Source organism: Clupea harengus, chromosome 14, assembly GCF_900700415.2.
Source record: "Clupea harengus chromosome 14, Ch_v2.0.2, whole genome shotgun sequence".
NCBI lineage: Eukaryota > Metazoa > Chordata > Actinopteri > Clupeiformes > Clupeidae > Clupea > Clupea harengus.
In genome coordinates this window covers 14,893,938-14,920,261 of record NC_045165.1, presented here as the reverse complement: position 1 = coordinate 14,920,261, position 26,324 = coordinate 14,893,938, and the positions used below count along the sequence as shown (strand labels likewise).

Sequence of the window (26,324 nt, the reverse complement as noted above, 5' to 3'; positions counted from 1 at the left end):
AAATACTCCAGTCACATATAATCGAGTCAATGAAAAGTATGAAAATAGATTAGTTTCACAGAGGTAGTCATCTTAAAGCATCATGCAGACATGCTTGATGGACACAAACGTTACAAAAACCTATTCTACTCTATGCACCTTCCTTTAAAAACATGCAAATGAAGAATAGGACCTATAGCAGGTGGGTCTAAAGGAACACTGCTAAAGCTATGCTAATTGATTCCACTTTTCAATTCATGGCCTACCATAGGAGAGAGTGAGCGAGCGAGCTACCCTACGTTCAACTGTAGAGGAGCAGACAAAACCAACATTTACCTGAATGGCTTCATCCGCTACAGTCTTTTTTAACATCTGAACATCTTCTATCAAAGGACCATCAGTCTCCATTTCTACGGGACTATTGTGGCCAGAGGAATCAACATACATAAGGAACTATTGCAAGGAAAAACAAAAGAAGAATAAAAGGGATGAAGTTTATAAAAGACAAGTCAGTTATGCATGCAAAGGAGGAAATGAGTCAGACAAACAAAAAAGATGGAGGTTTTGGAGATCAGCATACAAATGAATGAGTGATGGAGAGAAATGGACTGTGAATTTTCTTAAGGAAACGAAAAAAAGAAAGTAATTCCGTACATGCATCTTCAAACAAACATGACTAGCGGTATTTCGGTCAGGGTTCAGTGGTAGTTTGTGCAATGGCGTAGCAACATCCGTCACGCTATAGATTAATTGGACACCTGATTTCAATGATTAGCAAAATGGGAATGTGAGCTAACGTCAATCATTTCAACAAAGGACAAACAAATTAGAGAATACACTCCGTTGATGGTTTAGCATATGCTAAAGTAAAGAAACAAGACTGAGGTTCATTCTGGACGCATTTTAACACAGCCATGCTGATCCAGGATCATACTTTCCTTTAAGCTCCTGTTGAACAGGGTCAGTGTATGGCATGGTAAGGCATATGTGATTCAGTTTGAGCATTCTTAATCGTTTCATACACATAGGCTCGGGTGGCACTGGATGAAATACAAAACGTTGTTCCACCAATCTGCTGGTCAGTGTCCAAGACCAAACACTTCCTTGCCAGTACTACAGGTCAAGTACGACCTTACCCTGAGATAAATGGCATCTAACTCACCTGTGGGTTTGATTTGGCAAGATTCTCAATCTTGATCCAGGCCTCCTCCCTCTCTTTCAACTTTAACTTTTCCCTGCAGCACAAAGACAGAACACATACTGACATTTAGAGATATGTTTAATCTGTGTTTGAAAAAGGAGGGGATATCCTCTTTTTTTCACCACTCCGTTTTTCGTCGTCTAGACAATTAAACAATGTTGTGATACTTAAGGCATAATACAGTACTGCGCCCTGTATTCCTGTGCATTCTGTTTCCCTGTTTTAGATCTTTTACTGCATTTGTTTACAATTCTCAGACCCCAACAGATGAATAAATGATGAGAAAACAACCAGAAACAAAGAACCAACCTGAACAGAAATAGCGTGAAACAGTACTACTTCCTTGTCCTTGGAGATCTACACTATTGTGGTAAGACTACAGAGAGATTCGAAAAGATTGCAAAAATGTGTGGCCTTGCTTTGCTCACTTGTTTTTCTCGGCCCTAAACTGCTGCGTGCAGTCATCAAAGAGCTTCTGGTTCATCTCCATGAAGAGCTTCAGAGCGTTGTAAATCAAGCCATGGATGGTCCTGACAATTAGATGACAAAAGCAAATGAAGGTCAAGGAACAGAGCGGTCAGATGTGTACTATTGAAAAATCAAGATTGAGGGATAGGCAAAATCTGCCATTTAGAAAACAGAAACAATAAAAGATTTTTTTGTTTTTTAGAGACAGCACATTTATAATGACATGTAGTGCCATCGGAGCGCTCTCGATGCGGGGGACAAAAATCGAGCAATTATCCTTTGTGCAGACACTGCATTCAACAGTAGTCATAATCCCCATTTCCCTGCAAAGTCCAAATCAAAACGTCCGAGTGACATTGCTCTCTTCCCACATTGTGCTGAGCCCACAGGCTCTGTGTTCAAGCCCCCAGAGGCTGAGTTACATCCAATAGTTTAATTTTAGACATCTCGTGAGCAGAGTGGGTGTGGGGGACGCTGGACACAAAGGATGGGGGAGGGGTGCACGCAATTGACATTCAAATGACCTTGGGGGAATGAGTCACTGCGACACAGGGAGGTGGGGGTTGTGGGGGGGCTGTTGGGGGGGTTTGCAATGGCGGTGGAGTTTACTTGTTCCAGTGGGTCTTTGAGTTGCGGTAGAGGGCTGGAAACATGATGGGCAGGATCTTGGCGGCGTTGTCACTGATCAGGCTCATGATGTATTCATTGTTCCAGTAGTAGAGAGCTCTCTCTGCGACCTGCAGGTCCAACACAACACAACTCAGCTCAGCTTACATAGCACAGCACAGCACAGCACAGCACAGCACAGCTCAGTATGAGTCAGTGAGACTCCTCATGACATACATGAGTCATCTCTGACGCCAGGGAAAGAGAGAGAGAGAGAGAGAGAGAGAGAGAGAGAGAGAACACAGAGCGCCAGCCCCTACAGAGCGAGGCTTTCATAACACACTGAGCAGTCACTGAGATGCCCCTCTCAACGGCAGGGCGCTAGCCTGATGCGCCGGATGGGCAAAGGGTGACCTTAAATCTGTGCAGCTGCGCTTTTGATTTACAAACAATACCAGTTCTAAAGAAAGGTCTGCCAATGGGTGATTCTGACAGTGACACAAACAGTATGGTGTGGTGTGTGGCCAGAGTCTGGATGCACAGCTAAAACATTTTAGATATACTGGGTAAATGCAAAATGCAGATATTCTGCCTTTCATGGACGACAGAATTTTGTATCTATTAAAAGATCACTTTTTGGTTTTATTATGAACACTATTCCAGTAAATAGCATTAATGATTAAGATCATTGAAGTATATAGATTGATTATATCGATGACACAAAGCATTTCACCTAAACCCCACACGACGAACCTCTACACAAAGAAGAGCATGACGCACTCACCTGAAAGTGCGGACTCGATACACACTTGGCGAGCTGACGGAACAGGGGCTCCATGACCTTGACAAACTCCGAGGGCTCAATGACGTCCAAGATCTCCTCTAGTTCGTTGAGGAACATCACCTCCTTTGGGCTGTGGGTCTTTGGCCAGTACTTAAGAAGGGCCATCACAACCTGGCAACAAGAGGTCAAAAGGTCACGTTTCTGTCATAGGATACACGTGTCAAAGGATCCTTCTTTAAAACCAAACGATGCACGACAAACTGCCTACAGAGCATAAAGTGTACCCGATTCATTACCAATGTATGAGCTTCCTTATGCACGCAGATTAATTAAAACACACAAACACTTTCTCTCACTACACACCAGGCTGGAGCTTTAAGATACACTCTGCAACCTTTTGTGAGTCCCTCGTGGACAACATTACTTTGTGGACAGACACTTCCTGAATGTACCTTACATAACTGAAATGTATCTGCGCCTTGAGACAATTTCATGAGCGCCTTGAGAGAATTTTATTGTTTTGCCGCTATATAAATAAAATTGAACTGAATTGAATCTGTCCCACTCTAAAATGGCATCGTGAATCTGCCAACTTTTCCGAATCTGAATTATCAACAGGCACTGCAGCACCAACCTCTATGAACGAACACCATCACTGTAGTATTCATGACTAGAACTTTCCACAGTGTGCTTACTTGGTGTCAACAGTTGATGACTTTTGTAAACACTGCCCACTCGTGACATTAATGAACATGCATGCAAATGTGAGTATTTCAACGAGACAAGAAAAATAACTCACAGGCTCAGTAAGTGTGCTGTCCTTCTCCAGAAATTGCACTACACAGTATGCCAACTGTAAGAATACACACACACACACACACACACACACACACAAAACCTTGTGAGAATAGTGTTTCTCACATGCAAATTCTGAACAGAAATGTTTGTTGGCACACAGACATGCTGAGATGTGTTCTCTTTTAATAATAATAATAATAATAAAACTTTATTTATATAGCACCTTTCATGCAAAAGAATGCAGCTCAAAGTGCTTTACAGCAAATACATAATATGCACAAAGAAATGACATGCACATAAAAATAGACATCAAAGAAACATAACAAAGATATAGTGCAAAAAAAATAAATAAATAAATAAAAATAATAATTATAATTATAATTATAATTATAGGGATATATTTAATCCAACCCCTTAATATCACCAGTAGAGATTTAAATTAAATTAAAAGTATTTATATATATATATATAGTGCGAAGTGGTAGCTAGTTAAAGGCTAATGTGAAGAGGTACGTTTTTAGTTTTCTTTTAAAGATGTTAAGCGAGCTGGCTTCCCTGATGTCTATAGGCAGTATGTTCCATAGCACTGACACAATGACAAATTAAAATTAAAATTGACTAAAAAAGAAATTCTCACTTAATCGTGAAAAGAAAACTGCCAACATGACAGTATGAACAATAATGTACAAAATCTGAGCATTTGTCATGCTATGAGTATCTCCTAATCAGCAATGGGGATGGGAGCATAAAGCATTCAGCCTAAGATGTAGTCATTTCAGCCTGTTAGTGAGAGAGTGTCAGTCAGACATACCTGTGGGTGGTAGACACTGAGTGACTTAACTTTGTGCAAAGGCAGTAGCACCTTCAACAGGAAAATCTTGTGCTCTTCTTTTAACGGTAAGGCAAAGCCATTGATTATACTGTGGAAGAGCAACAGCACAAAGAGGACATTTATATGGTGTCAATTATTGAAGCCACAATGAGATGGCAACAGCACAAAAAAAAGAGCAAATGTACACAGCAGCAGATCCTGAAGAGACAATAGCTTGTTCTTGTGCATCTTTGCAATTACCAATAGAACTACTTGGCAGAGGTAGTCCTACTGCTGAACAAAACACAGCGCATATTCATGTACTCATTGTTTGTAGCCGATCAAGAATATTTTAAAGCATATTGTTAAAATGATGTGAATGAGAGTCTTTACATACATTCAAATTTCAACAACAATAATAAAATGATCATACTTTACCTTCCAAGTATTTCCAGCAATTCAGCTATTCCATTATGGTGCTCTGTCTCATATATGAATCTATCAAAGAACCACAACACACTTGATTTGTTCCGTACTACTAGTTTTTACAAAAAACAATACTGCCAAGATGAATATACAGTAGGTGACAAGAATGCATTTTTTTCCAGCCTGGTTCCACTCACCTATAAAATATATTATTGATGTGTTTCCGGATGTACGCTCTCAGGCCGAGGAACTTGCCATAGATCCGGTGCAGAGTGGTCTTCAGAAAGTCTCTTTCTCGCGGGTCTTCACTGTCAAAAAGATCTAAAAGCTGCAGGGGATATAATTAAATAAAAGTCACCTGGGGGCCGGGGGCCATCTGAAATGGGAGTACATAACATGATGGCAACAGAGCTGAGGGAAATAAGATTGAGCTTACCTGCATGACAAATTTCTGGTCAATGTATTTCTTAGCTATGTTGGGTTGAAAGTCGGGAGATTCTAAAAACCTAAGGAAAAATTCATAGACAAGCTGCGAAAAAGAGAAAAGAAAAGGGGAGACAGGAAGAGATAATAAGGGAGAACATTAGATGCTCTGTCAACAACAGCTGGCAACAGCAATGCATATCAGTGAACATCAAAGAGGCATAGGGGAATCACCCTAGAAAGTACAAATCATCTACAAATCTCTGTCAGCGAGGATTCAAATGCAAGTTACACTAGCAGTGATGCCCGTGGCCATCCCACCCTATGTCGCAGAGTCCTCAGTCTCTACATAGAAGTGAATGTGTGCACTCACTCACTCACCCACTCACCCACACAGAATATGGAACATACCTGGAGGTGTGGCCAAGCGGCTTCAAGAGTGGGCTCGTCCTCCTCTGGGTCAAACTCGGCCCCCGTGGGGTTTGATGAGGGGGGCAGCGTCCGGAACATGTTCACAGCAAACTACAGTGGACATCCCCAAGAGCATTAGCTTGCTGTGTGTGTGTGTGTGTGTGTGTGTGTGTGTGTGTGTGTGTGTGTGTGTGTGTGTGTGTGTGTAATCTTATAAAGAGTAAACCATTTGTCCTAAAAACAGTAACCATAGTTCAGTTCTACAACGTGCAACACATTCCCATCCCCTTTCATGTGTACATATTACAATTAAGGGCATCACATTAACAATATTCCTACACGGTTCAGTTATTCGTTGGGACTGTTCATTTCTGCAGGACCACAAACACTGATGGCCCTCCGAGCCACTCTACATAAATAATAATAATAATAATAATAAAAAATGCATGGGAGAGGAGAGGAAAGGACAGAACACACAAGCTCATTCAGGATGACAGAGCCAAACGTGCCTCACTCTTCCCATGACCCATTAGCATCTCCATTCATAGGCTTTGATGATTAAAGCTGAGCACATCAAAGTCAGCCTGTGCCTAAAGCGGGGGGGGGGGGGGGGGGGGGGGGGGGGGGAGATTGTTGTGTTGCTTGGAATATAATGGCGTCTCAGACAGTTTGACGCATTTGAATTTCAACACACTGCATAAATCGCCCACCTTTAGCAACAAGCAATTAGATCATCCCATTTCTCCCCGTCAGGGCTCACTTAACGCAACACTGACTCAGGACTTCCACACCGCGTGTACTGGGTCTGTGCTGCGCATTTAGAGGAAACGCTATGAGGTGGTGAGGCTCAGACACAGGGGCTTGCCAAACGCCAGGTGCTCTGCAGCCATGCTCTGTTATCGGCCATCCAACCAGCAGACACCGCACTGGGCTGCAAAACAGCCACAGGGATGCCATCACATTCTAAACACCAGCATGTATGACCGCTTGGGGGGAAGGGTTCGAGGGGGAGGGGAGGGGGGTGGTTGGTGAACAACGCTTTCACTGCTGGCAAATCCCATCCGTCTGCACCGAAGAGAAGAAGGGAAAAAAAAAAAAAGAGAACGCGAGAACACAAGAAACTCATAGAAAAGAGGAAGACGCTCACAGGCCAGCCTGCACCAGGCTGGTTCAACACAGGAGCACAGGACACTCATGTGAGAGAGGAGAGAAAAAAGAAAAAGAGATAGAGGGAGAGAGAGAGGAGGGGTGATTAAGAGATAGATAGATCGTCAAGATAGAAAAACAGATATGCAGACAAACAAGAAGAGAGGCAGAGACAGGGAGAGAAAAAGAGGTGGAGAGATAGCGGGAGAGAAATAAATAGCTCCTTAGGTTGCTCTCTAGTCTCCTGGCTAGAGGGGAGAGATCAAAGGAAGGAGGTCGGCTAGCGAGGGAGAGGGTAAAGGAGGGAGAGGGGGATGAACAGAGTGGGTCTGCTTGGAGAGAGAGAGGAAGGGAGAGAGAAAGATGGAAGAGGAGAGATAGAGAGAGAGAGAGAGGGACAATCAGAGGGAGAGAGAGAGCTAGCAAGGGAGAAAGAAATAAAGACAGACAGATCGAGAGAGAGAGAGACAACGGGGAAGATAGTAAGAGAGACAGAACAGATGGAGAGAGAGAAATAAAAAAAGAAAGAAAGTAAGTGACAGACATTTACAAAGACAAACAGCGAAGGGTGGGCAAGACATAGAAAGCGTCAAAGAGCCAGAACGAGAGAGAGGGAGAGAGACCGAGAGATAAGGTGCCTCTCTATTGCAGGAACTCCTGGGACTTTCACGTGGCCCGAGCGTGGCAGGAACAGCCCACAGTCTTTCTTGTCTTTCGCGTTTCCACTGTGGTGCAGCAACCAACGGGCCTACAAGTTGACATAGCCTAATCATTTTGCTCTTTCATCGCAACGTCAGTTCTGAGCACAACCAAATAACTTAGCCTGTTAAACCAGAGAATTTCTAGGATTACCCCAAGGTCAATCGACATAAATCGAATTTTGCATATAAAGTTGGTAACACTCAGTTAAATGTCTTCATAAATGAAGACACCAGCACCACTGTTTAAAGCCTATATTTCAGCTGACATTTTACATGTGTTCATTCAGTGACCGTAATCTTAACATGGTTACTCTGTAAGCTATGATTCCTCTGGTAAAAAAATGACTCTTGTTCTTGTCCTCCACTCACTAACTAATAAGCGTCGACCATCACTGCAAGCCCCACCCTTAAGTTTCAGGGCAGCATCAAAACAAGCACAAAGGTGCGGGCAGTGCTAAAAACGTCCTGCTAGCTCCTGCGGCACCTACAGAGTGAGCAAACGGGGCAGGCTGGGCTGTCTGTGGTGTGACTCACCATGTGCACCACCTCTGGGTAGATGGGTTCGGTGATGACGTTGCGGTTGTGGGTGATGTACTCCACCATCTCGCTTAGCGCCGCCCGCTTCACTTCCTTCCATTTCAGGTCACTTAGGGGGTCCGACAGAAAGTCAAAGAGCACGCAGCACTGCCGCAGTTTCTGGATGAACAGCTTCTCCTGCTCCGCCGGGGCTACATCTGTGGGCCAGGGGAAGGGAGAGGTCAAAGGTCAGAGGTCAAAGCAGCATGGGCATGTGGAGGACAGAGTTCAGAGCAATTCAGTTTGGGCATTATTCTGCTCAATTTCTTTTCAATTCAAGCCCACTCCATACAGTGATTTCGGCTATGAGTATGCGATTGGGGCCTGTTTTCCGTGGGTTGCAAAGACTGTTGCTAGGTGCAAGAACTGGATGCCTAAGTTCAGAGAGGTTATTTTCAACCATAATCAAACCAAATGGCCTGACAGTGTTCAATGCTATGGAACAAAAAGAAGCGCCATGAATCATGCACATTATATCAGTCACTAATATCTGTTGCATGTTGTCTCTACCCATTGCTATAACATACAGAACTACAAGGGTACTCAGAGAGTGCAGACCTCTGCCAAGGCCCTCTCTGACAATGTTAACGACAGTGAAACATAACTAATGGATCTGCCCCATGCTTAAGATACACTCCAAAAACCAATGGGTTCTACCTTGGCCCATGCGATGGCCCTTCACCAAGTTTAATAAAAATCAGGATGGTAGTTTTTGTGTAATCGTGCTGACAAGCAAACAAACAAACTACACAGAAAACATAACCTTGGCGGAGGTAACAATGGAATGCTATAATTAGTTCATGCAGTACGTGTATGTCTCTGCGTGTAGCTAAATCAGGAGAGCGTTGCTGACAACAGTCATTCCCAGACATGAGTGTTTACGTCAGGTTTGAGGATCAGTAAAGGGAAACCATAGGCTCTCTTGGGAGTTGTGGAGATCTTAAACCAATAAAGTGATAGCTCAGTGGGAAAGTAACTGATTGGTGAAAGTTCTGATGTGCTTGCCAAGTGACATTCTTTCATAGAATCTTTGTACAGTATTCTGTTGTGTACCAACAGAGCATTGTAACAAAGTCAAGGACATGGCTGCATCCTAATCTACACTTGTCTGCCAGGCTATTATGGTATAGACCAACACGTTCTGATAAATGATGCCAGTAATTCATTCATCCCTGAGGGGTTTGAGCGACACTTAACAGAGTTAAAGGTGGGGTCCACAATTCTGGTGAAAGGATGTTGGTATTTGAGCTCAACAGCTAATCAAATTGCACCCCTCCCTTCATGCTCCTGAAACACCGTGCTAATTGGTTGGGACTGTTTATGATTCGGTTTGAGCCACCATGTTTGTTTCCCATTTACAGAGCAAGGACTGTGTTTTTTAGGTTTCAAGTTTTCTCGGAGTGCACACACACTGAAATGGACCGCTACAGAACCGTAAGGAGCAATTTGCTAAATTTGGCAGAAAGTGTACCTGTGTGTAAAGTTAGTATCACAGACTGTTAAAAAAAAATGTATGTGACGTAGAGGTGTCTGGGAGGTAAGTGTGTGGTTGAAAGTTCTAAGCGGTTATCTCTGGAACAAATCTGGCCTAAATTTGACACTGATCTGCACTGCCTCTCAGATTGAAACCCAAAGCTTCACAGCAACGAGTAGTAGACTTCTCTTGCTTTTACATACTTGGAAAACAAGCATCACAACAGGCAGCCAGATCCCTTTCAACATTATTCTGTTTCAACACGGAGGATGTTACCAAAGCCGTCCTGAAAGCTATGGTCCAAGAACTATGCAAAGGTTATGTATGAGGATGTCGGTTTCATCCTGCAGATCAACCAGTAGCATTAAGAGATGTCAAGAGGCATCTGGGGTATAAGACTCACTGTATAAAGCGCACAACAAACTAATAATAAAATATATTGTGTGTCATTTCATGGCATTGGGTACAGTACAGCTGAGTACACCATGGCTACCTGATGAGTAAGAGATGGGAGTGGAGAGAGAGAGAGAGAGAGATTAAGAGGATATGACAGAACTAGCGTGCAAGAAGAAGACAGGGAGAGAGCGAAAGAGAAAAAAGAAAGAAAGAAAGAAAGAAAGAAAGAGAGAGAAGGGGAGAGGAAGAGGGGGGGTGGAGAGAGAATGAGAGAGAGAGAGAGAGACAGAGAGAGAGAGAGAGAGACAGAGAGAAAGGGAGGGAGAGAGGAAGAGAGAGAGCCTGGCTATTTAGACACAGAGGGCTGCCTTATCAGGCCATATCTGTAACTAGGCAACAGTCTTCCACAGCAGCACAGACCTATTTGTCAGGTAAGGTGGTGTTGACAGGAGACAAGGGAGAGGGCCAATGGGGTGACGGAGGGGGGTGGGGGGGATGGCGAAGACTAAAGAGGTTTATGCTCACAGGACAAAACAAGACTGTACCACACAGCACACAACAGCGCTTGTAAATAAGCCACCCAATTTCATTGTAAATATGAACACCACCCCAACAAATGTGTACCGACTAGCCGCTATCCATCACACAATTTAGCCGAGTGGCAGAGTGTGGGGCAAGCTAGACCTGAGTGTGTATATTGTACTTATCACATTCAGGTTGCTTTAGGAGAGGGGATGGGGGGGCGGGGAGTTCAATTTACACAGTGACACATGTGCGGACACACAAATAATGCAGAAGGGCAAAGTATATGTGTGTGAGGAAGACATTAGTGAGTAAGCTTAGCCTCCGCAGAGCAGGTAAACACATTTCTTCTAGGTAGCCTAGCGCATAAATAAGAATCCCTGAATAGAGTAGAATGAATAGATATATAAACAGAGATATTTCTGTGTAAAAAGTAATTGTATGGGTCTTAAAAGCAGAACAGCATGCCAGCATTGGGATTAGGAGCCTTCAATACAAACACATTTTGATTGTGGCAGTGTGTTACAGTCTCTTACCATCTTAATTTCTCTTTTAGGCCACATTGGTTAAACCTAACCACAAATCTAACATTAACGGAACATCTTCTGTCTATGAGTGTTTTTGTGATATTTCTTTTTTTTGCCATGGTTGACCAAATAAGAACAGGTCAGCATCTAAATATATCACCCTGAGTATTCTCATCTGCTCACCACCCTCCTAAAGGCTCCGGAAAATCAACTTGAGCGAGCAGGGAGGGAGAACAGAAGCAAAAGGGGAGACACATGACGCTCATCACAGGGCAGTGAAAGTGTCCACCCCCCCCAGAAAAAAAAGACGGTTAAAAATAAAAATCACCAGTGATGAGTCACAGCCCCCCCCCCTCTGACCACTGGCTGCTTATTATACAGCAGGCAGGTGTGTTACGTGCCCAGTGTTAGCTCAACATTAACATCAACATTATTCTGTTCAGTGTTTGGGCTACAGCTTGTGTTTTACCAAGGAATTTAGTGGTTTTCTACCAAGAAGAGAGATTCAATCGCTAAACAAATGAAGCAATATTTCATATAGCGGGGAAGTGAACAGAGTACATGTTTCATGTTTTTTTCCTGCGTAATGACATACCATGCCAATAAAGGTGCGTCATTCAAATAAATCCATTTGGCTGACTGAGAGCAGCGTTCTGAGGTTTGGAACATGATGCGCAAGATATGTTTTGTTCAAGCAACAACCCCAGCGAGTAAGCCTGAGCCCAATCGATGTGAATGTGTTAGGGACATGACCTCTACAGTGTGTCGTCTCGTCTCGTCCCCCCCACCCCCACCCCCACCACCACCCAACCGCCCCTCTTTGTTAAAATCCAATTGATGAGCGAGTTCTGACGAACTGACCATCAATATTCCCGTGGCCGGCGTGCCACTCCGTCAACCATAAACCATCACCCATCTACAGCGGTGACACGTTCCCGGGGGCCGGCCACTTTGTGCCGCGAGATGTTATTGACGAGTGCAGATGAGAGCGACGCAGCCGAGCCAGGCGCATCCATCAAGGCTGCGGCAGGAAATATGTGGCACATTGAACGCACATCTCGGTGTCACTGCCGTCAAACGAGGCCTTGCATCATCATCATCGTCGTCGTCACCATCATCATCACAGCCACGGGCTGAGACCGCACGAGTGGGTTGGAGTCTCACCACCATCAAAGCAGAGACTTCACACACCCAGGGAAAGCATGATGAAGGGAGAGACCTACACACTTACTGGCATGGCATGTTGAGCATTTTGTTTTGAGAAGCTTTATTAGGAGAATATGGTTCTAAGTTTGAAAAATGAGGTTTTACATGCCGAGTTGTCTCTTCATAAGCATTAGGTTGGACTAAGTTGTGCTTTTGCATTGGAACACTGTGAAATCTGACTTGAACTGCACCTCTTTTTAATGATAGCATTGATGGCAATGTCTTTGTGTTTAATGCAATTTATGCTTTTCACCTTCAGTTCATTACAGCTGTCGAGGCAGGTGAGACAAAACAACTGAACATTAAATGGGAAAGGTTTGGAGTAATACACCAATAAAGCTGATCTACCTTGAAAGCATCTTCCTGACATTTCCCAAGAGTATTTCACAAAAAACAGCCTCACACAAACTCCCTTAAAAGTCTCCCTTAAAGGAAGTCCCTGAATAAGAAGCCAATCTGACAGCAAATAGTACGGGTGCTGCAGTAATCATAGATATCAGCTTAATGCCATTTTCCCTCTTACATTCTCTTTAAGGTAGCTGTACAAAAGGCTGGATTTCCTAGCCTTGTGGGACCAGCTGTGACTTCAACGCTTTGTGGTGAGAGTTGACAGTTTGGAGACGACTTGTTGAAACTGTGGCTTTAAAAGCCGTCAAAAACGAACACAGACAAGGTTACGCCTTGACAGGTCTTTACAGTAAGACCCACCCATAACTTCCACATCTAAGTATGCATAGTTTTAGCCTCCTCCTATGACATTCATCAATGAATTTACAATGCTAAACAGTACACTAGGTACCTGAATTCATGTTCTACGATGACAGAGTCCAAGAACTCCAAGGATCTGTTCTTGTTCCTCCCATGTTTACCTGCTGTAATATATCTGAATTGCCTCTCAGAGAGAAGTGATTCAGCTGAGTGATGAATGAGTAACTATGGCAAATCTCTTATACCTGAAGTAATATGTGCTTTCAACTACTCCCTGCATTTATCAAAATGAGTTAAACAATACAACCCCTTTTGGATCAAGAATTAAAGAGGAAACGCTCCAGTTAAACCACACTACCCAATACACATCGTTCTGTTGGTTTAATTCAAAAAGATAAGCTTTGTAAAGATTGTTTTAAAGGCACTGAACAAATCACCACAGTGCACAGTTGAAATACATGTAAGGGTAACAAATCATAGGGTTCATTTTAAGCACCTACAAAATATAATAATGATGATGTATAATAAATCGATCTCTCCTCAAGCATCCCCTGGGAAGGTAATTCAATTTTGTGATTTGGATATAAAATCTTGGCATCTCTTGACTACACACATTAATGACAGGAATTGTTTGACTACATTTACAGTTCCTTTCCCCTTAGAATGCTTTAGCATTTAGAGCATACAGCTTGACACTTAACATGCACTTTATGAAGAGGAATCTACATTCCGCAATAACAAAGGACAAGAACCCCATGATCGTGTGCAAATGTTGAAAGACTACATCTAAACACCGACTAAATAGCTGCCGATCACATTTAAAGACACCCTATTTGTCTCAAGGAAATACAATCTGTGGCTTATGGTTCAAACATGAAAAACTATCACTATCTGTTCAAGTTAATGTTTCATAGGTGTAACAAACTTGTACAGAACAATGTCATTGGGTTCAACGAGTGCAAGTCCTCCTGCATCAAAATAAAATAGCAGGGCCACACAGAGCAGGCTCTGTACACATCAACGTAACGCTCAAACAACTGGGGAAATGTGTGGGGGGAATGTGGCCGGCCCTTTTAAGGCCGTCCCAGAATACAGGCAGTGACAATAATAGGTAAAGAACTTGGCCTAATTTTGGTGGATTTACACAAAGGCCAGAGAACGCCAGCGGACATAACAAACACACACAGAACAAGACTCCTGCATCTCAGCGCAGCAGGCAGGGAAGCACTTCCTAATTTAAGGGGAATTGGGTCTTGGTGACACGCAAGAGGAGAGAGGGGAATAAGAGGATGGCTGGAGGTTTGACCATAGGTATGTGCACAGAGGCCTAGGCTGCTGACAAAAGGGTGTTTCACAGAGGCAAAGGGCATTTCACAGAGGCTACCAATCCAGCTGCACTTATGGATGTCAGCGATTCCTGAACCACTTCCATTCATTATTGCTAATTATACAATATGTTTTTCCTTAAAATACATTAAATAATTTTAGATACTGGAATCTTCTACATAGAGAACAGCATCTGCGTTCTCTGAATATGTCTGAAAAAGTGCTGGTCTGGAGCGTGAAAGATTCAGCTCCTATATACAGCTGAACAGTGAGGCGGCAGTGGAGTCGCCTGTGGTAGAGCTGCTGTTCTACAGCCACTGCTTTACAACTCAAGCCCAGCAGTGGAGGCCTAACCCTCTGCTTTTAGGGGCCCACTGCTGGCCCACTGCTTTTAGGGGCCACTGCTGGCCCACTGCTTTAAGGGGCCACTGATTTAGGGGCACACGGTGTGTCTTTTTCGGTTTCAGTTCTCACGCACCATCAGCACTGATCACCTTGCCTGTGTGTCAGTCGGGTAGATGGATCAGGTTGCATAACGCTGATAATGTTTCGGTACATGCCTAAAATACTCCGGGAGGGGTGGAGGGTCGTGGGGTTGTGTAACAGAAGTCTGTTACGCTGCCTGTATTTACATTCTGGAATGCACTGTACTCCTGACCAAATAGCCCGGTGTAGATTTTAAGGCAAGCTGGCTGACTTTGTTGCGCTGCGCTCCGCTCCGCTTGTCATGGCCTGAGGAGGCTCGTCACGGCCATAAAGCCCATAGTGAGGTGAGCCCAGTCAGTACCGAACGTGTCCTGCGATGCAACATATGCAACGCATAGCATATAGTGAGCAGAGCCCGGTCAGTACCCATACGTCTTCTGCGACACAACGTCATACAAGGCATGTGAGAGCGAAAGTTTAAACTGTTCAACATCCACTCCTGGCTGTTGTGACACAGAAAGTGTTTTTGTTTTTGGAGTCGATCAGCCCCATTTAAACAAAAAGGGCTGCCCCTTCCTCCACATGAAGACATGCAATCTGACATGGGGGCTTAGGGGTTCATCACTCCCGGTCAATACGCCGGTCAATACAGTGGTGTGGCTGTTAAATAATTGTTTGCCTGAGCTATGTTTGCTTCAGAGAATCGTCCTGTTTAGCTGTCCATGCAGGCAGCCTTGGATGATGGCAACGCTTCATTTCAATGGTCTCTCTCTTTCTAACCTCACTCCCGCCCTCTTTCTGGTTGTTTAGTATCAGTAGGTTTCCCCCCCCCCCCCCAAACTTGCCAAGCTAGCGACCTCTCCTGCACTCCTCTGCCCTGCTCAGTTCTGTTCTCTCCTCCTTGTCTGGGGAAGGAGAAGAGGAGAAGAGGAGAAGGGCGGAGAGGGGGGGAGCAAGGAAGGGAGAGGGTGGTGTTGCTGCAGAGGTTGTCTACACGCTCAGGCCAATTTGTGACCAGATGAACTGGAGTGTAACGCAAACCCCATTCAATAGACAGGAGCAAAAGCGAATAGAGAAGAGAGAAAGAGAAAGGGGGGGGGGGGGGAGGAGGAGGAAGACAGGGGGGGTGGGGAGATAGAGGGACTGTAACAGAGGACAGCAAGGGCAATGCCTTGTGTTTCAGCTTCCCATTTCGATTGGCATGTGATCTGTTACATTATGAGAAATAAAATAAACACTGATTCTTCCACTGGATAGCTCCCACACAAACACACACACACACACACACACACACACACACACACACACACACAAACCACAGCACACACACATATATACATAGGCAGGCACACACACACACACACACACACACAACCCTATCCAGAGCTGTGATCTCACTTCCTTTGACATCAGCAGGCAGGCTGGGGGATGGGCAGAGGGTAGTAAAACTAGCCTTTTTTTTTTTCACAGCCGACTCTCCCCTCTGAGCTCTGCATGCAACGCTTGAGCGATACATTAGGCTACTCTGTTACCAACTAGCAACATTAGCCTGCTAGCACACCGCCCTCTTTACAACAACAAAGCCCACAGTCTCTGCACTGAAAATACATACACCGAGCAGACAAATTCACTGAAAATAGTTTAAAGTAGCACACACAAGGCAGGGTAAGGAAATGAGGAGAGGGTGATCTCCTTCACAGGATCAAATAAATGACAATAAAAGTGCTCAGCCTACCTCTGAAGTGCATTAGGGCCACTGGCTGAAAAGGCCCGTTGGAGTTTGGTGCATCTACAACCATCCTGCCTCCAGCTTTATTGCATGTCAACATCTATACTCAACCAGGCAATCCACTTAAGGCAAGGAACCAGCCTCCATTTTAGCACAAAAGCAGATCAGAAAATGAAGCTCTGGCTGCTGGAGGGAACTGGCTAGTTAGTGATGTCAGTGGGAAGGGCGATGGTGATTGGCTCAGTGCAGCCAGAGAGGATGATGTAATAGAGCTGAACGTGGGGCTGGAATGCCATTGGCTAGGGAGAGGAGGGAGGCGGGCCCAGGGCTCCCTTTAGTCTCTTCCTCCATTCATTTGTGGCTGTCAAGATATTGCGCCTTTTCCCAGCGGCAGAAACCCCATGATAGCTGAAGAGTATTTAGTGCACTCTCAAGCCATCTGTGCTCCTAACCTGTAACTAACAGAAACACTTGATGAGCTATTACATATCCCCCCTGGCAAAATATTATTCTATGCTATGTATAAGAAACATTGTCTGTTTGAATAAAAAAATCCATATCAACCAGAGATCAAATCAGACATTCTGAATAATAACTTTTCATTCAATTAAATGAAAGTAATGTATTTGAAGAATTACAACATGGGAGTTTTTATTCTTTTCCTCCCTTCCAGGCAGTGTGACCTGAGTAAGTAAGCCAGTAAGCAAATGAGTGGATACGTGCGAGCGTCTCGGGCTCTCACCTCACCGCCACTGCATGCACTGCACAAACAGGAAATGAGAAAGGCGAGAGGTGAGAACTTCACGCTCAGGGAGTTGCCCCTCAGCTGACTGACGAGGCTAACCACACTTACAGGCAGACAGCTCGCTTTGATCCGAGCTCAAGCATCAGCTGGACACTTCCCCGAAGCATTGACTTCTTCTTCTTCTTCTTCTTCTTCCTACCTCGCCCTCAAATGCTTTTTCTTTTTTCACATGCCCAAAACGGGCCTGTACTTGGGAGCATAGGTTTAGGGTGAATCATACTAATTTTCAGAACACCTCCGGAGTATCTGATGTGGCACGATTCTGTGGTGATAAACAATTAAACAGATTAAACAGAATTAAACCTTTGACTAGCCAAACAACCCTGGAAACATGCTTATGGCATTTATCTTGATATATAACATTATCTTGATTGATAGTTTATATGGTTTATATTGATATTTATATATACGGTTATCTTTAATAGTTAAGATAACTACTATCCACTTGGACAGTACTGGACTAGCAATGGACTAGTAAAAAAGTAAAAAAAAAACTGATCTGAAACCAAATTTTATGTATCTGCTCATCTAAACGTAAGGGAACGCTGACAAAAAAGAACAAAAAACATTCCACATCCGCAAAACAAGTGGAGAACTTTAAAACCACTCGACCACAAACACCCACTGATGGGAAACTATTATCTAACTGGTAGCAAGGTGTAAATCAAAGTGAAGAACAAGCATGGTAACTATTCATACCATGTCTATTTTTAAATGTTATTAGGTTTTATCTTGACTGTGTCCTAACAGGGTGTGAATACTGTGGCTGTCTACAGAACTTTCTCCATTTCCTCTTCCCCCTTTGGTAAGTTCCTCACTCACTTTTCTCAGAGAAATTTCAGATTGGAGCTAATTACAGAATGGTTCTAGTCCTTATCTGGTATCGATTCAGAACAGTTGAACCAGATGGAACCAGAACCTTTTCAGAGCCTGTCATCTGAGAACAGTTAAGAAGTGTCTGAGTGTACAACATACAACTGCTAGCCCCCTTTCTCTGTCTCTTACCCCCGAGGTTTCATATTTTACACCCAGCACATAGGCCTCTGGGACTCAGCCCCCTCTCTCACACACAAAGACCAGGCACTCTCAGAGTGCTGCCAAAGCATGCCATATCCATGGAAACCACAGAAGCATCCTGTGGAAGGTTAGCAGAATTCTGAAAAGAATGGCAACTCTGGCCTCAGGAGCCGCAATGTGAGGAGGGTACACATGGCAGCTCCTGAGGCTCCACTGTCACGTTACTACCACATCTAACCTACAACGTTCTTACTTCTTTTAAGCTCTGGGTTTTAGTTCAAATTTAGTAAAAGAGCCAGATCGCAAGTATTGCATAGTATTCATCAGCTCAGATTTAAGTCAGTATTTCCATGTTTACTCGCTTGTTTGGTTGTTTGCCCTTGGTCTCTACTTCACTCTAATCCAATTCCCTACACTAACACAAGTCTTCCTCAGAGTACAAACTCCTCTTTCATACTTTGAGGAAGATAATTAGTACAGTTTAAACTTTACCCATAAGGTCAGTCATGACGTCATTCTGTCAGTTAGCCAGGAGATAAGATGAGAGAAGTTCCTCTATGCAATTTACATTGTGCAGTACAAAGAATATTTACATGTACTGTAAATTCTTCACATTCTGACAGACAAATGTAGTTTATTTGAATCTACTCTACCTCAAAGTGCAATGCACATGTTAATGGTATCTCCCTCTCCTTCTCAATAAGTCAAGAGCGTTTAATCAGATTGGACCTCTCTTGAATTTCACCAACAGATGGCAGCAGTTCACCTTTATAAAAATATAAGCACTGTACTCCTCATTCCAACATTTTAAGCAGATGTTTGGGATAGTTAATTATTTATTTAATTTATTTATCATCTCTGAAAAGTGTTTTATGTGTCTTCTGTCTTTTTGGACCCATCACATCAAGTGCAAACTACTTAAAGTCTGTGATTTCATTTGATACACAATTGAATTGAATACAAAAGAGGTCATTTCATACAACATTTTATCACAGGGCTCAGACGGCAACATCTTGCTACTGCACGTGTGTGTGTTATTGTACATCTCAACTATCATGCTGTGCATTCTGTCTTCACACTCTATGCTAACAATAACACAGAGCACCGCTGATTCCACTTATGAAACGGAGGTACGTACTGGGAACCACCTCTTAAAAGCTCCACCACAGCTGCCCACAGTCAGTCACAACACAAATACTGCAACATGACTTAGCAGGAATGGGTCTCTGACGTTTCAACCCGAGGAGAATGGCATATTGGCAAGCTCCTCTGCGGTCTATTAATACTGTCCGAGAGAAGTGGTTGTGCAAAGAGCTCTAGCTGGAAAATGGAGATTAATGTACTGAGATTGCTTCTGAAGAAGATTTATATCGTTTCCAATGCCATAAGAAGATAACATAATCATCTCTTGATAGGTTGATATGGCTCCTTTAAGAACTGGCTATATGGCTCGCCACTATCACTAGTCCTACTGTCAACAGTTATAGTGTTTGCAGAGATCTATATGATTATTTGCTCATCATAAGGATGTAAGACCTAAGACTTTAATGGCTATTGTGTGTCCTTCAGTAGGTGACCATGAATGTGATTAAGTCTTCCAAAAATAACCAATCCCTTTACTTGTGCTGGGAAACGGTGACCCCAGTGCTTCTTCTACTTCATCGACAAATCCCCTAACCTGACTCTGAGCATAGACAACCCCCACTGAGCAGGTCGGAGCTGATTCAATAGGCCATTGTGCCCATTAAATGTTATTGTGAAGCAAACAGACAGTCAGTTTTATGACAGACGTTATGCCGCTCAACCGAGGTCAACAGCAAGTTGAGATTTGCTTTGGTCTGATAACATGACTTGACCTGTGAGTTGGTTGGACAGAGAAGAGCTTCTTGTATGTTTGCGCAGCATTGTAAAGTAAGAGTCACAGGCCAACCGTCCGAATCTTCCCCCCATCTTTCAGCCCTCAATAATTTGTTATTATTTGTCATTTGCGTGTGGCCACTCCAGCCTTCTCAAGTCCAGGCATGTACTCCTGGCTTCCACCTCCAAGTAGCTGTGAAAAAGGAAAACAAGATCACAGGGCAAGGAGAAGGCCATGGAGCCATCCACTGCACAGGACTAACTGCTCCTGGAGAGATCAATTTGCAGTTGGGGGAAATCACTGAGGAATGACCGACGTTTTTTTTCTCCATTGGGACTTGGTATAAGCTTTCTCACACACTGTCAACACCATGGCATGGTCATGGGTCATTGGTGACACCTAGAAACTCAAACTAATACGGCCTGAATTGTACTGGCACACCAATCAGGTACAATAAAAACAACCCAGAGTAGTATGTGAACGTCATGAATGATTGAAGCAGTAGAACTTGTATATTGGGATTGTATTTTATTTTATTGTATCTTATTTTTTTTTTTTATTGTCAATGTTATGTTTGATATACGTTAATGCCTTGTTTAGGTTGTATAGCCTTTTTCACTCTGGCAGGGGGACTGCCAATGGAAACTAGCCTTTTGGCTATAATTGGGTGCATTTACATTTTAATGTTCATGAATGTACACTGTCCCTCTTGATCAAATAAACAAATTGATTGATTGATTGATTGATTGATTGATTGATTGATTGAAGTTCATGGAACACTCATTCAGGTTTGATTAGGTCTTAAATTAGGGGTTAAACGGTCCCAAAAATTAAATATTATTACAATGAAAACATCCCATAATATGACCATGGTGCACAGCTTAGTATATAACGGTTTCATATATAACATTACTGTAACAAGTGGCATTGGAAGAATTAAATAAAGGCTGACTCATTTTCTTCCGAGAGCCCAGGGCCAGAACAGGCCGCTCCGTTCAATCCATGCAAGCCCTCTGTTATCAAGGGGATCTGGTTTGTCTTCAAGATAAGGGCTTAGGGTGCTTGTCATCATGACTCAAGGTAAACATTCACTGGCATCCGCTATGCCATAAATTATGCAGAAAGCTATCCTCTGGACGTTCAAAAGGCAGTGAATCTACGTGGCCCATGAATTCTTAATACAAGGCCTGGATTTCCACACAGTAGGTCAGAGCAAGGCAGGCTCTGAACCATTACTCGCCAATCAGCCTTGAGTGAATGGCCTGCCTGTGTACTACATGCAATGCTTGAGAGGAGAAAAATGAGGCGGCCTTCTCCCACACTGAACCCTACAATGGCCATATAACCTTGGAGGGGTTTGAATGTGACGGCGCATACTGTATGTGGGAGTGTGCTGATAAGAGAGCCGGAGAGTTCTGAAGCACGTTGTGCTCTATGGGGTTCTATGTGTGCCTGGGTGTGTGTGTGTGTGTCTGTGTGTGTGTGTGTGTGCCTGGGTGTGTGTGTGTGCCTGGGTGTGTGCGCGTGTGTGTGTGTGTGTTGGACGCAGAGAGGCTACCTCTGAAGGCTGGCAGCCTCTGCAGCTCTCGGTTGTTGCTGATGGGGAAGCAGGAGTTGCTCATGCGATGCTCCTTCTTCTGCCCCGCCTGCGACGACGATGATGGCTGCTTCACCCGCAGCAGCTGGGCGGTGGGCGGGGCGCCGCTGCTACCCCTCTTGGTGGAGCCCTGCAAAAAAAAAAAAAAAACATTGGAGTCTGGCAGAGAGAGAGAGAGAGAGAGAGAGCGAGATAGAGAGAGAGAGAGAGAAAGACAGAGAGAGGGTTCCCGTTACCACCCCGAGTTCCTGTCCGAGGAAGTTGTGGATCACGGTTACCGGGTGGGGTTTATCAAGCCGCGGGCTATGGGCCAGCAGAAGCTGTGGCTGGAGGGGTCATGTTGCCCCTGTTCGAGCGAGATCAGGTGTTTCCCTTGTTTATGCAATCTGAGCAGCAGCTTTGTGTTGCTGCTGCTGCTGCTGATGATGGTGATGTGGGCCATCAGATCCACTGAGGTGTCCCTAATCCCTCATGTCAAAAGACGCAGCCTGATTCATCAGGCAGCCAAGGGCTGGAACAGCTCCTCTGATTAAATAAGGAAGTTGCACAGGTGATGTCATGATCTTTAGATCAAGTTAAATGTTAACAAGACACATGCTTACTTGTAATATATCCATCAATAGACTGTTTGAGTTAGAGACAGCATAGTGACACAAATTATCTCACAGTGATTGCAACTAAAAACAAAGGAAAACAATATTTCAACTTTTTGTGGTGTGTTTGCTTTTTATCACATAATCACATTATGATTATGATGTTTTAAACGTTTTAAAAATAACAGTTTTATAAGTAATACCATTATAACAAACCAAAACCACAGAATAAACACAACTATTTCAAACTGTGTTCTGAGCAATATGTTACTTTGCAGAGTTTTATTCTGTTACAGCATTAGCAATATGCAGAGTGACACATTTCACACCAGAGAGAGTTTTGTAAAACCTCTAAGCAAGCAGAAAATCCTCCAACAACAGCAACACGAAGAACAAGTAAGCAAAATGGAGAAATGGAAGGCAAAGAACACATTCACACTAGAAAAACAACTCTAGATGTCTTCTTCTGAGTCTTTCAAACATACATTTAATCAGTCAACCACTGCCACAACAAACACCATCCACACATCTGAATAGGAGGATGTATTTGTATCACACTTTTAATAAGGATAACTTTGACTACCAATTTAAAAACTCAACAGCTTTCAGCAGGGGATGTAGCTTTGTCCTCATTCCACATTCATTTGAAGTGTGTCTGAATGACGAAAGAGGATTTTCTGACAACTTCCCCAGACAATGTGTGTGTGTCTTTAACCCTTATTACCTAAAGTCCAATGGTTTCTGTCTCCCCAGTTAAAAGCCTGCAGAACCCTCCGTAAAGCACTTATCTAATGCAACTTCCATATCTCCATCATACTAATGATACTAGTGCAGAAAACCCCAGCAAAACAATTACAGGAACCACAAGAGAATGACATCACTTTTACATTTGTTGCATTTACATTCCCATGATTTTATAAGAAATATAAACTATAACTACTATAAATATATTTGGTGACAATACAATAATCGCAAGAAATACTACAATTAGGCTACTCTATCGTCATAATTTAATAATCAAAATCCATTACCTCATTTTCTGAGTTGTTATTCTCATTTTTACTCCCACTTTTGTTGGACCTCCCAGACTTTGAGGATTCCTAAAACAAAATAAGCAATGATTTATAGTCTGCATCTTACCCTGCAAAATGTCCTGCAGGCATAAATGTAAGTGATAGATAGATAGATAGATACAGAGATACTTGGAAGTTCTCCAGTGATATTGCTCTTACCTTATCTTTTTTGGACTTGTTCGGCATTTTTTCTGAGAGGTCCTCCCGTGCCTTCCACGGAATTAGCCCCGGGACGCTTGCTGTCTTCCACCCTCACTTTTACCTGCTGATAGTGCTGTTCCCTTTTTCACACACACATAAATACGCACACGTGCGCGCGCAGACACATACTCTCACTCACAAACACACTCTCTACTTTCTCTCTTTCACACACACACACACACACACACTCGAAACTCTCTCACACACACACACACACACACACACCTACGAGACGTCCTTGGTCCATAAAGATTTGATTCGTTGCTGGTCACCATGTGATTCTGCATTCCAATGGAGTGCTTCAAACACTGACTTTTCCTTGTTCTAGTTTAAATGCAAACTGTTTGTGTAGGCTACTTTGCGTCTGGGGACTATTGTAATTTGCTAGCATGCATACTGTGACAGCTTCTAACACAATCAAATGTGTACAACATTATCGCCCCCCAACGGTACTAACCGACAGTGTATTATGTTTAGGTTACGCAATTTCAGCGTATATCCAAGTGTTAATTGCAATTAAGAATGGAACATATTTGCATTTAAAAGTTGTATTTTCAGCATATCTGAACTGGTCAATATTTGTTGGTATACTTGTTTCAGTGAGGGGTAACAAAGCACTTTGTCACAGAAAAACGTCAGACGCTGGATGCTTCCGTGACAAGTTCCCTTGCTTTCTGGGTATTGTAGTGTCTTGCAGTTTCTCAACACTGATAAACGCCCACAAAAGACTACAATCCCCAGAATGCTGTGTATCAATAAATGTAACAGGGCATGTCCCTGTTCACCATCCGCTTTCCTCTTCTGCTGTAAAACTGACACATCAGTCGGTTGATGCAGTGAACGTAGTTCTTGCTGACTGGTCCCATCAGAGAAGTCTACTGTCTCTGGCGCTTTCGAATCTGTGAAAATGTCTGACGGCGGCGGTGGTGATGACGGCGGCACTATGGAGGTGTCCGCCGCTGTGCAGACAGTTGCAGATATATCTGTTTTGCAGAAACATATTCGCAAACTTGTCCCCTTGCTTCTGGAAGATGGCGGCGAGGTACCGGCCGCCTTGGAAACCGCCCTAGAGGAGAAAAGCTCTGTTGAGCAAATGAAGAAATTTCTCTCTGACCCTCAAGTCCACACCGTTCTTGTAGAAAGGAGCACCCTAAAAGGTTGGTTTGATTTTAGCTCTTAAATCCCCTGCTGATTCATATACAGTCTGGCATAACAAAGCCAGTGAGTTGACGTTAGCTAACGTTGGCTGTGTCCGTTTCCGATAGCTAGCCTCGCTAGCACCTTAGTTTGGTTTACCAATACTCCGCTAGCTGACGTTGACGTCATCTGCGTTTTATTTGAATGCGCTTCCAGTTGATATGTCAGGTTACATTTGTACATTTTAGTGGTAAGGTGTTGTGCTATATTACCCACTGACATCGTTACAAGCTGCAAACGTCCTCTTGTGGGTTCTTTATTATATGGACGCAACGCTAGTTAGCTTTTGAACAGTTAACATGAGTTTGCTTACGTTTGCCACCGGTATCCAAACGTTTTACCACGTGTAAGAAAATTGGACTTGGACACTATTGAAGATTACAGTAGTGCCCTGATTTTTATGATTACGTTCTCGGTAGAGTGTGATTGCTCACTCGGTTGCTTTATGAATGTGACTGATGAATCATGCATCCCACCACGCCCCGATGTAGCCTACTGGCACAAGTTCAACTTTCAGCAACATGTGTACATTTATACTAGCTATGCATTTCACTCACTGACAAATCTCACTATATAAGCATTTGCAAAAATCAAATGTATTTAATGTTCACATTTGGAAAATATCGTCGCACACTGTATAAAACATAGGTGATCGTTGTGATCATTTATGCTGACAACAAAAGACAGTGCATCATATTGTGCGGTGATGGTGAAACTTATCATAACCACCCTTGGTATGGCGATAGCAAAATTTTGTCGCATAAACATTTGTTTGCAGTTCCTGACATTTAAATTGCATCTAAGGTTTGGGATGGTAGGTCCCTTACATATCTACTGATCCTTACCCTTCGTGTACCAACAAACAAATCTTGTGTTCGGTGTCCTTGTGTATATACTTGTGTGGTGCACTTGTACTAATGATCCGTCCAAGTGTGGAATATTGAGTGTTAAAGTAGCAACCCCTACTGCAATGCAGATCAGTCTGCAGCCTAATGCCTCAGCTCTATTCTGCACTGACTTCATCTGGGGCACAGCATGTGACGGAGTCAGCTGAACAGAGGAACAGCCTGCCTCCAGCCTAACTCAAGGCTACAGTGACTAAACACTTTTATTTGTGGTAGTCTGTGCGTCACACAGCCTACTTGTATCAAATAAAAAAAGCAGGATCCATTTTAACCATGAAATTGCCCCCCCCCCCCCCCAAATGTGCCTCACTATGAAAGCTATCTTTATGTCTAAACTATCAGTTGTCATTCTAAAAACTATCAGCGATTGCACCATTTATATTTCCAATAATTCAGGATAGGAGCAAGGTACAGTGGGAAGGCTAATGTTGCCA

The 26,324-nt window shown here is 43.4% G+C and overlaps 2 protein-coding genes across 6 annotated transcripts in view; one reads left to right on the top strand and one right to left on the bottom strand.

Annotated features, from left to right (window-relative positions):
* The window catches only part of ppp2r5ca (protein phosphatase 2, regulatory subunit B', gamma a), a 29,795-nt gene extending 5,861 nt beyond the window's left edge, over positions 1 to 23,934 (bottom strand). Inside the window, exons 1-15 of one of the 4 annotated variants that reach the window (XM_012836812.2) lie at positions 23,747 to 23,934; positions 23,546 to 23,614; positions 21,883 to 22,051; positions 8,289 to 8,488; positions 5,908 to 6,018; positions 5,510 to 5,602; positions 5,271 to 5,401; positions 5,086 to 5,145; positions 4,648 to 4,756; positions 3,838 to 3,891; positions 3,039 to 3,209; positions 2,258 to 2,385; positions 1,609 to 1,710; positions 1,142 to 1,214; positions 316 to 432 (exon numbers count right to left, since the gene is read on the bottom strand). In XM_012836812.2, coding sequence (XP_012692266.2) covers positions 316 to 432; positions 1,142 to 1,214; positions 1,609 to 1,710; positions 2,258 to 2,385; positions 3,039 to 3,209; positions 3,838 to 3,891; positions 4,648 to 4,756; positions 5,086 to 5,145; positions 5,271 to 5,401; positions 5,510 to 5,602; positions 5,908 to 6,018; positions 8,289 to 8,488; positions 21,883 to 22,051; positions 23,546 to 23,614; positions 23,747 to 23,773 — 1,614 coding nt within the window. In that variant the 5' untranslated portion in view covers positions 23,774 to 23,934. Of the gene's footprint in view, positions 1 to 315; positions 433 to 1,141; positions 1,215 to 1,608; positions 1,711 to 2,257; positions 2,386 to 3,038; positions 3,210 to 3,837; positions 3,892 to 4,647; positions 4,757 to 5,085; positions 5,146 to 5,270; positions 5,402 to 5,509; positions 5,603 to 5,907; positions 6,019 to 8,288; positions 8,489 to 16,650; positions 16,863 to 21,882; positions 22,052 to 23,545; positions 23,615 to 23,746 lie in introns of those variants that run through there. The other 3 variants (XM_031580192.2, XM_012836813.3, XM_012836814.3) reach the window with 3 other exon arrangements.
* Positions 23,935 to 24,575: 641 nt separating this feature from the next.
* dync1h1 (dynein, cytoplasmic 1, heavy chain 1) overlaps positions 24,576 to 26,324 on the top strand; it is a 50,298-nt gene continuing 48,549 nt past the window's right edge. For both annotated transcript variants that reach the window (XM_012836778.3, XM_012836777.3), the window contains exon 1: positions 24,576 to 24,945. In XM_012836778.3, the coding sequence (XP_012692232.1) occupies positions 24,696 to 24,945 (250 nt within the window). In that variant the 5' untranslated portion in view covers positions 24,576 to 24,695. The remainder of the gene's footprint in view (positions 24,946 to 26,324) is intronic.